A 13,951-nucleotide genomic window follows, 5' to 3' on the forward strand; every position below is an offset into this window, starting at 1 on the left:
GTGTAAAATAACTGTAATAATTCTAAGTTTTCAGATTCAAAAATATATTAAGGATAAGGAATGACGTTATTATATGATTTTCAAGAAATGTTTATGAATTCTACGATATTACTGATATTGTAGCAATAAATATTTTAATATTTAATTATTGGAATTATTTATTGAAATTGGATTATTATAAATTAAGTACAACCAATAAAATAAATTAAGTTTTTAAACTAATTTTTAAAATTATAGTTGTTTATCTTGTATATCCCATAAATGCTTCAATTATCATAATGACATGTGTTAAATTCTCTTTTATCTATATGGACAAGAAATTCACTAACATCCTCTTATATGTAATCTATTTGTTTTCATCATTAATAAACTATAGAACTTGAATTTTTTTATTTAAATTTTTAATCACGTTCTGGATAATATTGAACTAAAAGATTTGATAACTCTTGCGCTAACTCTGGTGATGATGCGCATAGTAATCGTCGACTTAAAAGATCTAATTTACCACCTATAAAATTATTACCAAAATAAAAATATTGATAATTAGATAATTATGTAAATTTTTATATGTATCTATAATACCAGCTGGATCAATGCAATATCCACCGGCTTCGCGAACAATTAAATCACTTGCTGCAAAATCCCATATATGAATACCAAATTCAAAATTAGCATCAGCTCCACCTAAAGCTACCATGCACATATTTAATGCTGCTGATCCTAATGCTCGTAATCTAAATCATAATAAATTAACTTAATAATTATTTAATGATTTAAATCATTTTTATTATTAATATGTATTTATATATACCCGTGAACTTTAGAAGTTAATATTTTTAAATTTTCCATAACGATTTTCATTTTTTCGGGATCTCGACTTGTTCCCATTTCAAACATAAGTAGAGATTTATTAAGTTCTGAAAAAATATTACCATTATTTAATTTATACTTATAGGAAATTTTTTCAACGGATTATTTAATAATAATTATTTAGTAATGAACCTTTTTCGCCAGATACTTTAATAGGATTTGCATTCATAAATGCACCTTGGCCTTTCCGAGCAGTAAAAAGTTGCTCGAGAATAGGATTATAAACTATACCAATCTCAGTGATTTTATTTATTAAAAGAGCTACTGATATGCATGTATGAGGAAGACCATGAACAAAGTTCATAGTACCATCGATTGGATCTATTACCCAAGTTGGAGCATCTGTTAATTGTACTTTTGTACCAGAACTTGTAGTTTCTTCTCCAATAAATCTAATAAATACGTAGTTATAATAATATTAATGATAACAAACATTTAATGTAGTATAGCTTAAAATTAATAACTGAAGACACATTGTTAATCGCCAATTAAATTAAATTAATGTTGACGATGAAGTAATGTACAGAGAATTATATTATAATAATATAGTTAATTTAACTTAAAGTATTTTATAAATTTGAAAGAATACCTATGATCCGGAAAGTTTGCGATTATTCCTTCCATAAAAAGTTTTTCTACTTGCTGATCAGATTCAGTCACAAGGTCGACGTCACAAGACTTAACCATTACATCTTTTGGCCTGTTTATTTTGTCACGAATAATCTGTTTAGTGAGTATTAGCAAAATCAAATTATTTTTAAACTTTATAAATTATTTAACTATTATTATTGAGTTATTTAAGTTAGTAAATTAAAAAAAAATTTCGCGGTTATATTTTCCCACTGACTATAAATTTATTCAAATGATCTTATATGGGTTTACAGATGGATAAAATAAATATAGTCAGCACATGAATTATCCTTGATAAAAAATTACAATTTATACTACAAATAGAATTTACATCAATTTATAAAACTAAATTCATTTGTCTTCACTTTGATTATTTTATTAAATAAAATTAAAAATTAAGACTTACTGCGCCGGCTTGTTTAACAAGATCAAAAGCAACGGTATAAAAGTTATCAATACTCATTTTTTAAATTTAGAATTTATTAAACTTCGTAAGTAACAACACTAAATTTTTTATAACGATTAATAAATACTATCAACTGATTTTTCTACAATAATTTATGATAAACTGACAGAAGACCAAAGAGAATACTGCTTCATCGTCATAGTATTGGTCAGCTGATTATATTTTTCCTCTTGCTACAGGTTAGTGCTGGCCTTTGAGTAAAATTCGTACAGCTCATATTTGTGGAATGAATATATATGTGGCAGTATGACAACTTTACTCAGGATTTCTTTACTCGAGAGGCAGTATGACAACTTTACTCAGGATTTCTTTACTCGAGAGGCAGTATGACAACTTTACTCAGGATTTCTTTACTCGAGAGCCATCTGTACTCAAAAGCAGTTCTTGAACCACCAGTTTTGTTTTAAAACTGTACTCAATTCTCTCTTTATTCAAGGACGACTTTACTCAATGACAACTGTACTCAATGGCCCAGCCAATAAGAGAGCAGGCGTCGGTAAGAAAGAAGTATGTAGGTCGGTCATTATCATATGGCGCTGAGTGAAGATTCTAAAATTATCTCAGTATTTAATTAAGATAATGAGATATAATTCAAATATTATATAAAAAATAATTTATTAACAACTTTTATACAATAAAAATACTAAATGTACGGATGTTTTAATAGTTCTATAATTATTATAAGTTTATAATTATAAATTGAGGTATATTTATGTCTTTAATTGAAAAAATTTGTTTAAAAAACATAAAATTTCTATACATTAATTTTGAAATTTACAGGTAAGTTGTTTTAACAGCTAATTTAATAAATAAAAATAAAACTGCAAGGAATTAATGGTTGTTAAAATTTATTATTAAATAAAAATAAATATCAAATGGAATACAAAATAACACATAATAGAGAGATTCTTAATGATCCTGCAAAATGAGGTTTAAATGTTCAATATTGCCAATATTTGGTAGCTGTTCACCTGCAAAAAAAGAAAAAAAAAGTAATAATTTCTATTAAAAATCTGGAAAGGTTCAAATATCTATAATTTTCAAACTGTCTACATGGAAGTTTTTGACTCACGTTGATTATCATTTAAAATTAAAAATATTGAATCATGAAGATCCCGATTCACTGCAGCGTGTAGGAATTCTTGTAACGTAGAATAGAGTATATTATCATATTTAGTTAATATTAATTTTATTTCATTAATTGCTCATTAATTGGCTGAGTTGTTTTACCTTCCAGATCTTAAAGATGCTTGAAGATGCTGAATGCGGATGTCATGATGACGTTGAACTGATCGACGTTGACGATTGATATCAATTCCGGCATCTAACCGTCCCCACTGGATCTCCATATCTCTAATAATATTTTGTAATTGTGCTATAAAAAAATAAAAACAAATGATTTATATATAATTCATGACTAAATTAAAGTTTGAGGAGCTATAATTTAGAGGGGTACTTTTCTTCTTGTACTTATATCAATTTCCCGCTGAAAATATGGTAAATTTTCTAACATTCGAAAAGCTATTCTTTTCTATTACAACTACATTGTTTTTTTTTTCTAAATTAATGTTTTAATTTTTTTTTTTTTACTCATAATAAAATTTTAATGCGATTATAATAGTTTGAAATCATTGGATAGATTTAAAAAAAATGAAATTCCAGTATACTGAAAGAAATCTCAGTAGTTGCCATAACTAAAAAGAGACAACTATTTTAATTTAGTTAGTGTAACGAATTCAAATAGTTATTGTAACTATTTATTATTCAGATGACTTTAAAAAAATAGTTGAAGTAACTAAAATTATTTTGTTATTTATTTTTAGTTATCGCTATAATTAAAGTTTAGTAGTCACAACAAATACTAACTAGTTGAATCAAATATTATTTGGTACCCAATTTAACTAAAAAAAAATCCTAGCAGTAATTATATACTTTTAACTATTTCGAAATAGTTGATTCAACGATTTTTTTTAAGTTGTATCCGTATATCACTATATTTTTGCTGTTGATGTAACAAGTTTCAGATAGTAGTGGTAAAACATTTTACATGGTTGTATCCAACTATTTTTATTTAGTTGTTGTAACTACTTTAAATAGTTATGATAATTCTTTATTATTCAAATTTGCAATTTTCTTAGCGGGAAGTTAAAAGGCCTGGGCTTAGATCGTGGATACATTGTAGCTCCACGTTCTTATTATACGTTCTTGAGGATCTAATTACACCTTCTATGATAAAATAAGTGAATCGTCTTGGAGATTCTGTGAGTGAAGGTGCCTTTTTTGGTATTATTTTTGTGTGAACTCCTTTTTCGAGATCTAGAAAATTCATCGAAGAATTGTTACGTTCTGGTTGATGGCTTGGTGCTGGCGTAGTTGATCGGTCAATTTCAATTGGATGTAATGAGAACTCAAATATAATATAAATAATAATTAAATATGGGTTGAACAGCCACCATTTGGTGGTTGAAATAAACTGGTTGTTTGAATATAATATATTATTTTATATGTATTTGGATCCGATTTATTCAATTGTAAAAGAATAAATTTGAATGATGTGAAAATATACAGTTGAATCGTAAATAGAAGTTGTTGTTGTTATAACTGCTGATTTAAAGTTAATATAAAATTCTTTTAGGTAAATTAGAATACTAAAACTGCACTTCCGTACAAAAATTTTCGATTGAAGCATAAAAATATGTTGACTTGAGAAAATAAACTTTGATTCAAGATGTAATAATTTTAAGATAATTACTTATTTGGTGTAAGAAATTTTTGATTTTTCGAGTAGTTAAAAAAAAATTTCTTGTATCAAGAATATTTTTTTTGATTTAGGTTAACTTTTTTCTATGTAATTATAATTCACGAAAACATCCGAGAATTTTAAAATACATTTAGGATGAATATTAATAGCTGGAATTATAATATAAAAATTATAAATCTGTTCCAATATAAACAGCATACATGTAATTCTGGTATTTTGCTACAAAAATTTTACTCTTAGCTTATAAGGTTCTTTATTTGTATGTTATGTAAACCTAAGTGCGTCTTTCAAATTTAAATTAAGTTCCTCTACACTGTAAAAAATTATTGGACTCGGTATAGAGTAAATGACAGTGTGAAAATTTTGGTATGAAAATGACACCAAATATCGTGTTAAATTTAGGCGGTGTGATTTAGAAATTTTTACACCGTTAAGCATGTGTATAGGTTAGGGTGGGTTGAAAAAAAAACTTTTTTTTTGTTTTTCTTAGCATGGGGGTAGAATTTGTACCTTATGAAAAAAAAAATTTTTTCAAGAAAAAAAAAATTTTTCATTTAACGTTTTGAGGTGTCCCACTAGTTTTTTAAATATATAATTGATTACACGGGGTAGTTCCGACGAAAAAATTTTTTTTTGTCCAAAATCGTGAAAAACATTTAATAATTGTCGAATGTGATTTTTTTTCTCCACTTTCATTTTAATTCAAACGAAAATGCTTTTCATTTTTGGATTTTTTACTTAAAATACAAAAATAATAGGGAAAAAATTTTTTCAACTTCTGACTTTCAATTAGCTTTCAAAGGGACACCTTACAGATTCTAGAACACCATTTATATATTTTTTACTACCACCCGTTCTCAAGTTGTTGATAAGAGAGAAATTAATTAGTAACTCTAAAGTGTTTAATCGAAAATTTTATGAAAATTTGTGATAAAATTGAAGAGTTTTGAATATTTTTAACTTCCCGCTAAGAAAATTGCAAATTTTCAAAAATTCGGAAAGTTATTGGTTTCACCCCGATTTCTGAAAATCGAAATTCCAACAGATATCGACGTTTTGAGGTTCTAGGATGTTACGGCGTAACATACGAAAATACGAAGATGACGTATAATTAAAAAAAAAAATAAAAACGAAATTCTTAAAAACTAAAAACTAACCCTGATTAAAAACTCCGATTGAAACTGATTGAAAACGTCCTATCAGATTTAATCGGAAAATTCTGATTGACTTTCAATTAGTTTCAATCGGATTTAATCAGATATTTCCGGAAGGTTTCGATTGTAAATTAATCAAAAATTATCGGTTCCCGGGAAAAAATAATTTTATATATTATTAAATGGTAAAAAATTAAAAAATCAAATATATTAAAATCTACGTTGAATCTATATTAACAATTAGATTTCATGTCATGAAGTAATATAGGATATACTATATTACCACCAAAAATGGCACTTGTCACTCTGTCAAAGAACAGAGGAGTGCTCGTGTCAGAATTGCTTCCAAGTCTGGAATACAATACGTCTGAACTACGTTTCTTACCAGGGACACGTCACAAGTGGTAGGCGCTATCTAGTGGCGAGCACCGAACTACTCCCAATGCTATTACCTAGGACTGGTGAATTTCCTCTCCTTTACATATATCTTTTCTTCTAAGAAATTTTTCTCTTGGTTCAAGCAACTTTTTTTTTCTATTAGTTGGAGCATACGAAAATCCTTGCGTTAAACACCCCCACGAAAAAAATTTATTAAAAAAATATAAGTTAAAATACAAAAAATATATTTTAGAATTTATAAAAAATCAATCAGAAAACTATTTTTTTAAGAGCTTGACGTAGAAATGAAAATAACTAGAAAAAAAAAGCGAAATTTTAAAAAAATTTATTCATAATAATTTATGAGAAATAAAATTACCTACAAAAAAGTTTTTATGAGATTTTCTGATAAATCTGATGGTTTCGCCGGAAAAGTAAGAAGATCTCAAAATTTTCTATAAATTTGACTTTAAGCTCAAATAACTTTTGAACAGTTAGATTTATCAAAAAATGATGAGACTTTTGTTGTAGAGCATTCAATATCCTACAAAAATATCTATCGTGCATAATAATTCGTTGATTGGCTTGTAAGTTAGAAAATTCTAAAAAATAAAAAGCTTTTTTCCCGTGTTATTTAAATAGAAAATAGAAAAATTGATTGACGCAAACTGTAGTATTATTATTAAGAGCTTGGATTGGTACCGAAATTTTTATTTTTAGGTAGACTGTCAATTTTGGGATACCAAAAAAAAAAAATTTTTTTTTTTAACTATCTTAATATATATATAATTTTTTATTGATGTTTCCTTTTATTTTCGTGATAGTTTTAAACTCAATCAATACAGTTTTTTAAAAAAAGTTTTTATAGAATCCTGAAAAATGCTTGTTTTAACTTTTTATAAAATTGATTAAATTGGAAAGACAGATAAAATTCTATACTCGGATATTTTAAAAATTGCTGAATTAATGATAAATGAAATTCATATCTGCCCAAATTTTAATAATTATCAATACTATCTGAATTGTTATTTTCCAATTGAATCCGATTGAAAATTGTCTGTCGAATTTAATCAGAAAATATTCGATAAATGAATGATTATTTTCTAATTGAATCCGCTTCGTTTGAAACGAAATTTTTTTTTTCTAGCCGATACAAGAAAATTTTGTTGTTTATATTGAGAAAAAAATTCCCTGAAAATTTCAGCTCTTAAATTTAATTTAAAGTACTTTCTCTCGAGTATCAAATTTTTCCATTTAAAAAGTATGTTAATTGAATAACATTTTTTTAAAATTGCTATAACTTAGCCAGATTTTAAGCTATCGTTTTGAAACCAGTTTTAATTTGCAGAGAATTTGTTGAATTTGAAAGTCTATAAAACAAATTGCTCTAACTCGATCTATGTCGATTCTATCTGCTCCGAAAGTCTATTTTTCACTTGTTTCATATAATTTTGTTAATAGTGAAAAAAAAAACGGCTCATCGTACGAAAAAGATGCATAGCACCCATCTTTTAGAAAATTTCGTCCTCTACAGAATTGTTTATTATACTTCCCTGCTAAAAAAATCCGAGAGATTCTTATAGCTGTATGTATAAGGCCCTATACTTAACCATATAGCACTTCTCATAGAACTCATTCATTCTCATAAAATCTCTATGGGAATGTATGAGAATCTATGAGATTTTCTAAACAGGGTGATATCGCTAAAGTGCACTGTTTATAAGATACAATCAGTAGAACATTCTACAGTAAAAAGGATTTATACTATATTAAGCTTACAATTTTTATACTGTCTAATGTTAAACTACTCGTATCTCATAGATAATACGCATACCCCTATTAAAAATAAACGAGGGCCGCCTCGTCTGTCATCTACCGTTAGCATTGATTCTAGCGACGCTAGCGAGACGCTAGCCAGTGCCTCGTTTCATTTTTACTAAGGACTTTAGCTATATCTAGCTCATCAGGAAGATAGTTTAAAATCAAGTAGAACATGGTACACGGAGAAATAAAAAATTGATCAATCGGGATAAAATCGAGAAATAAATTATTATTTTCCGATTGAATCTGATTGAATTTTTCTCAATTAGTTTTAATCGGTTTCAATCGGAGAGTAGTTTTTAAAAAATTATTATTTTCCGATTAAATCTGATTGAAATATTTCAATCGGATTCAATCAGAAAATAAAAAATTTTTTTTTCCGATTGAATCTGATTGAAATTCAATCGGAGGCCTCAAACGCTCCCGAACGTTTCTGATTGAAAATTCGTTTCCGATTGAAACTGATAGAATTCTGATTGAGTTTCAATCAGATTCAATCGGATTCAATCGGAGTTTTTAATCAGGGATATTTGTATGCAACCGAATAATTTTGAGGTTCAATAAAAAAAAAGTTATAATTTCAACCCTGAAGTTGACTTTTATTTTTATCTACAAATTAAATACTTACTTTAGAGAGAAAAAAATTATTTTGATGCTTAATATTACATTGAAGCTCAATTTCTCTGTACATTGTCGTTATACGAATTTTTATTACAATAATAATTTTTTAAAAATTATTATTTTCTGATTGAATCTGATTGAATTTTTCCCAATCAGTTTCTATCAGATTCAATCGGAAAATAACTTTTTGAAAATTATTATTTTCTTATTGAATCTGATTGAAACTGATAGAGAAAAATCCAATCAGTTTCAATCAGATTCAATCAGAAAATAAGTTATTAAAAATTATTATTTTCTTATTGAATCTGATTGAAACTGATAGAGAAAAATCCAATCAGTTTCAATCAGATTCAATCAGAAAATAAGTTCTTAAAAATTATTATTTTCTTATTGAATCTGATTGAAACTGATAGAGAAAAATCCAATCAGTTTCAATCAGATTCAATCAGAAAATAAGTTCTTAAAAATTATTATTTTCTTATTGAATCTGATTGAAACTGATGGAGAAAAATCCAATCAGTTTCAATCAGATTCAATCAGAAAATTATTTCTTAAAAATTATTATTTCCTTATTGAATCTTATTGAAACTGATTGGATTTTTTTCTATCAGTTTCAATCAGGTTCAATCAGAAAAAAATAATTTTAATATTCGATTATTTTCCGATTGAATCTGATTGAAACTGATAGAGAAAAATCCAATCAGTTTCAATCAGATTCAATCAGAAAATTATTTCTTAAAAATTATTATTTCCTTATTGAATCTGATTGAAACTGATTGGATTTTTCTCTATCAGTTTCAATCAGATTCAATCGGAAAATACTCGAAAATTAAAATTATTTTTTTCTGATTGAACCTGATTGAAACTGATAGAAAAAAATCCAGTCAGTTTCAATCAGAAAATACTAAATATTTTTTTCTGATAGAATCTGATTGTAACTGATAGAAAGTCAATCAGGACGCTCGAACGCTCCCGAACATTTCTGATTGAAAATTCGTTTCTGATTGAAACTGATAGAATTCTGATTGAGTTTCAATCAGATTCAATCAGTTTCAATCAGAGTTTTTAATCAGGGAAATATATCAAAGGTCAGATAACCCAGGCAGGAATCGTCAAGGATGACTATAGGCCGAGCCTTGGCCCTGTTGTCACTTGCCAAGGTTCGGCAGCTGACCATTGGCCTAAGCCTCGGCCAGGGCTTGGCCCAATGGATTGATTACGTTTAGCCAAGCCTTTGCAGCTAACCATTGGCCCAAGTCTAGGCCGAGGCTTGTTCCATTGGTTTCATTAAATTAAGCCGAGCCTTGGGTAGTGACGATTGGCCCGAGCCTCGGCCAGGGCCAGGCCCGATAGTTTAATTTTTGTTAAATCGAGCCTTGGCCACTTACCATTGGCCAACGCCTCAGCCTGGGTTAAATTTTTATTTAATATTCAAATTATCAACTTTACATGTATCTATCTATATGTGTATAAATATATATATATATATATATATATATATATATATATATATATATAGAAGACCAGGGCATAACGGTTTACCGAGTATACGATTAATATCAATTTCCATTTGATTAGTTACTGTTATGTGCAAAACTTTAGTAAACATGAAATTTTTATTTTTGGCGGGCAAAATGGGGTACCCTTTAAAAAAATTGAAAAAAAAAAATTTCTACATGAAGAAAAATAACATTTCACATCATTGGCTTAATAAATCGTTTCCCTTCGATTAGCTTAATTGCTAATTGTTTTTCAATAAACAAAAAAAAAACAATTCTATATTTTTTATTTGCCATTATTTCAAACCCAAAAACGTATTTTTTTATTTTTTAGATTACAGATTATTTAGCATTATTTCAAAAATTTTATCAATTAATAAATAAAATATTATTCTCGAATATTTTTAGTGGCTGAGTTAGCCCCAGGTACAGAGAATCAGCCGAAAAATGGATTAATATATTAAATTTTTTTTAAGTTGATGATAAAAATATGAATCATTTTTTCAGAATTTTCGGATGGTCCATTTTGCCCCAGGTGTCATGCGTAGGGCTAAAAATGCGCAAACATATCGGATTTATAGCAATTAGACGAAAAAAAAAATTTTTTTTTTAAATATTGTGGGAGTACTCCGTTTTGCCTACTCTACCCCCTTTTGCCGCCCCCCCACCCTTTCCTAATAATGCTACTTGATCTTACTCTTAATTTATTCATTTATATCAAATCATGAAATTAAAAATTAATGAATATATTCCATTACTCAACAGAAAATTTTAAGTTCATTAAAGAAAACTACATGTCACCTCATCTTTGCGACCTAATATTTTTGTATTAAATTGTATTTAAATAATTTAACAAGCGAAAAAATCATGATTATCTGGACATCAGATTTAGCACAGTGAATACCGTCCCGGCCTAGTAAACAGAAGGATCTCCGTTCGAATCCCGGTAGCGCCCAAATAATTTTATTCGTTATTTCCCATTAATTCAGAAATTAGTTAATTACACTCCGATGTAATGCCGATAAAAATGTGATCAAAATTTTTTTTAATTATATTTATTAATTTAAATAATAATATTTTAGATCGAGCATTGGGCGAGCTTCAGATTTTTTGCTTCCCGAGGTTGGCCAAGGCTTGATTTTTGGTTTCCCAAGCCTTGGCCAAGGCTCAATTTTTCGTTTCCTAAGACTTGGCCCAAGCCTGGTTTTTTTGTTTGCCAAGGCTTGGCGACATAGTTATCATCCAAGGCCTGGGCCATTCCTTGGCCCGATGTTTAGCTAAGGCTCGGAATTCTGGCATGACGACTGGCCAATGCCTGGTCCGAGCCTTATCCAGTGGCCCCTTCCAACCAAGGGAGTAGTCAGAACTTGTTGATGTAAACGAAGAATACTATAGTTTTCCCTTCTTATTACTTATAAAGAAATAATAAACTAACTAACGAATTGAACAATCAATTAAAGCGTGATAAGCTCCCTAATGCTTGCAACCCAAATATTACCACTTTCAAATAATGCCGTGCGATGCTCCTCCGTTTTTTCTTCATAAAGTCAAGTGTCACCATCTCGATAACCTTTACATCTATGCATCGTTGACTTTACATTTTACTCACTTGGACCCTCCACATTCTTTCTAGTATCTACTAGCCCAAATAATATCGAAATTCATTTAAAATTTTAAATAAACTATAAAACAAACTGATAATTGTTTACAAAAACAAGGTAATAAAATCTATGATCGACACCATTGACAGTAAATAAAATCATAAATAACGCTCAGTACGCAATAGTAGATATTGCACCATAACCCAAGAACCTTATTAGTAAATAAATATTAACAATTTAAGACACAATATCCCAACGCACCGATACAAAAATAATAAACAAGATAACAATTAAAACAGCGGACAACCATAATATACCATGATAGAAAAAGTAACCATAATAATAATTCCTTAACATTTAACAAGGAATAATTAATTTCATAGCTACTTAGCTATAACAACAGGAGTAAATTATAATTAATCGGTAAATAAGGGAAAATAGAATTCGAGTTTAGATAAAAATCTATATATTAACTAAATAACCATCAGAGGCCGAGCAAGGAACCTAACTCTTTCGCTTCACCCTTGTCTCACTAATACATTCGTAAGCGCGTACTTTTTATCTTTAATAACTCAACTAATAAATAAAATAATGATTAACCAAGTTCTCACGACAATCCACTAGTGTCCCTTTACCAACGAGATCAATAATAATTGCAAATTATTATTTATTTAAAACCAAAAACAGGCATAACTTCGAAACCACTAACGATAGGGACAAATAATCATAACCCATCGATAGATAAGGAAAAATAGATTATTAATTGTTAAACTCTCAGATCTTAATCTTAACGGATAATTCATAAGTAACCATTTACAATAAGCCCATCTAACAGCATGGGATTGCCTCTCTTTCTTCCATTAGTAGAATTAATACGGCCTACCTTCTCGCGCTCCCAAGGTTCTTCTTATGACGTACCGCGTGACGTATCTCGTCATTTCTCTCTCTAACCCATACAATCGAAAGACAATAACGAGAGGATTAATAATCAATAAACATCTACACCTTAAACATAATTAATAATGCGTAATTAACTATCCAAAATAAGGCTCGACTAAAACATTAACTCAGGCGTGGCTCATGACTCATCCTCTTGCTACTGCTACTTCTTGTAACGTATCGCCTGACGTATTTCGTCACTTCTTTCTAACACATACAACTATATCGATAGATTTTAGCTTAAATAACTCGATATCTAATTAAAATATTGACCAACTAAACATCTCACAATAATCCGGTAAAATAACTTACCTAATTGAATAAATAATAATTCCAAATTATTTAATAATTACCCCACAATAATTACGAATAAGTACAACATTTCAACCAATAACCGTAGAACGGAATGACTATAATCAATCGAAAGCTAATAACGAAAGAATTAATAATCAATAACCATTCATACCCTAATCCTAATTAGTAATCGGTAATTAACCACTTGAAATAAGGCTCGTCTAATAACATTGAGCTGGATCTAGAAGCTTCGTTCTAAGGCGTGGCGCATGACTCACCTTGATCATCTTCTCTCTCTAACACTTACGACAATATCGCTAAATTCAACTTTAAATAACTCGACAAATAATTAAAATAATGAAAAACTGAAATTGTCACCATAATCCTCTAACGCGCGTCTATCTATGAACCTAATAATAATTTCCATTTATTGAATATTCTAATTGAAAATAGATGTAACATTTAAACCACTGACGATAGGAGGAAATGACTTATAACCAATCGAAAGATAATGACAAAAGGATCAATAATCAATAACCACCTATACCATAAATCTAATTAATAACCCGTAATTAATAGACTAAAATAACTCCTATTTAATAACATGGGGTCGGATCTCTTTCTTCCACCCGTAGCTCTTACCATCGTCTTTTTTTTTTTTGAGTCTTTGTCATTGTTCTAGAAGTTTCGATCCGAGATCGTCACGTATGCCTTTTCTTACACCACACCCCGCAAGTATTCGACTCTGCTTAATAACATTAGTTTTCGGTACACTGATAGAAGGATTTCTTAGTATTAAAAAAGATTTGTTAATATTTAACAAATTATTTCTTAACGGAGCTTTATTTAAGAAATATTTATTAATATTTAACAAATCATTTCTTAAACATCATTTTTTTGTATTTAATAAATATTTC

General features: G+C 28.6%; 1 protein-coding gene and 1 long non-coding RNA gene across 4 annotated transcripts; both read right to left on the minus strand.

The window, feature by feature from the left end:
* Positions 1 to 122: 122 nt before the first annotated feature.
* LOC103569408 (inositol monophosphatase 1) lies at positions 123 to 2,332 on the minus strand. The gene is made up of 6 exons (XM_008546692.3): positions 1,907 to 2,332; positions 1,460 to 1,593; positions 1,003 to 1,262; positions 812 to 917; positions 583 to 734; positions 123 to 508 (listed from the first exon to the last, which is right to left on the minus strand). Exons 1-6 carry the CDS (start codon positions 1,961 to 1,963, stop codon positions 402 to 404), a joined length of 816 nt encoding a protein of 271 aa, XP_008544914.1. The 5' UTR covers positions 1,964 to 2,332; the 3' UTR covers positions 123 to 401.
* Positions 2,333 to 2,815: 483 nt separating this feature from the next.
* Positions 2,816 to 13,154, minus strand: LOC128667577 (uncharacterized). 3 transcript variants are annotated; one of them, XR_008403512.1, is made up of 4 exons: positions 13,094 to 13,154; positions 3,197 to 3,341; positions 3,039 to 3,107; positions 2,816 to 2,937 (listed from the first exon to the last, which is right to left on the minus strand). It is a non-coding gene; the product is annotated as an uncharacterized LOC128667577 (long non-coding RNA). The 3 variants fall into 3 exon arrangements; XR_008403513.1 differs by having other exon boundaries at positions 13,053 to 13,145; XR_008403514.1 differs by lacking the exon at positions 13,094 to 13,154 and adding an exon at positions 12,685 to 13,038.
* Positions 13,155 to 13,951: the final 797 nt, after the last annotated feature.

This window comes from Microplitis demolitor, chromosome 4 (assembly GCF_026212275.2).
Source record: "Microplitis demolitor isolate Queensland-Clemson2020A chromosome 4, iyMicDemo2.1a, whole genome shotgun sequence".
Taxonomy (NCBI): domain Eukaryota; kingdom Metazoa; phylum Arthropoda; class Insecta; order Hymenoptera; family Braconidae; genus Microplitis; species Microplitis demolitor.

Excerpts from the sequence above, each read along its gene's own strand:
- LOC103569408 (XM_008546692.3), bottom strand. The coding sequence starts at position 1,963 with ATGAGTATTGATAACTTTTATACCGTTGCTTTTGATCTTGTTAAACAA. Across the intron at positions 1,594-1,906 it reads TTGTTAAACAAGCCGGCGCA|ATTATTCGTGACAAAATAAA; the intron begins GTAAGTCTTAAT and ends CTCACTAAACAG. Across the intron at positions 735-811 it reads TTAACTTCTAAAGTTCACGG|ATTACGAGCATTAGGATCAG; the intron begins GTATATATAAAT and ends ATTATGATTTAG.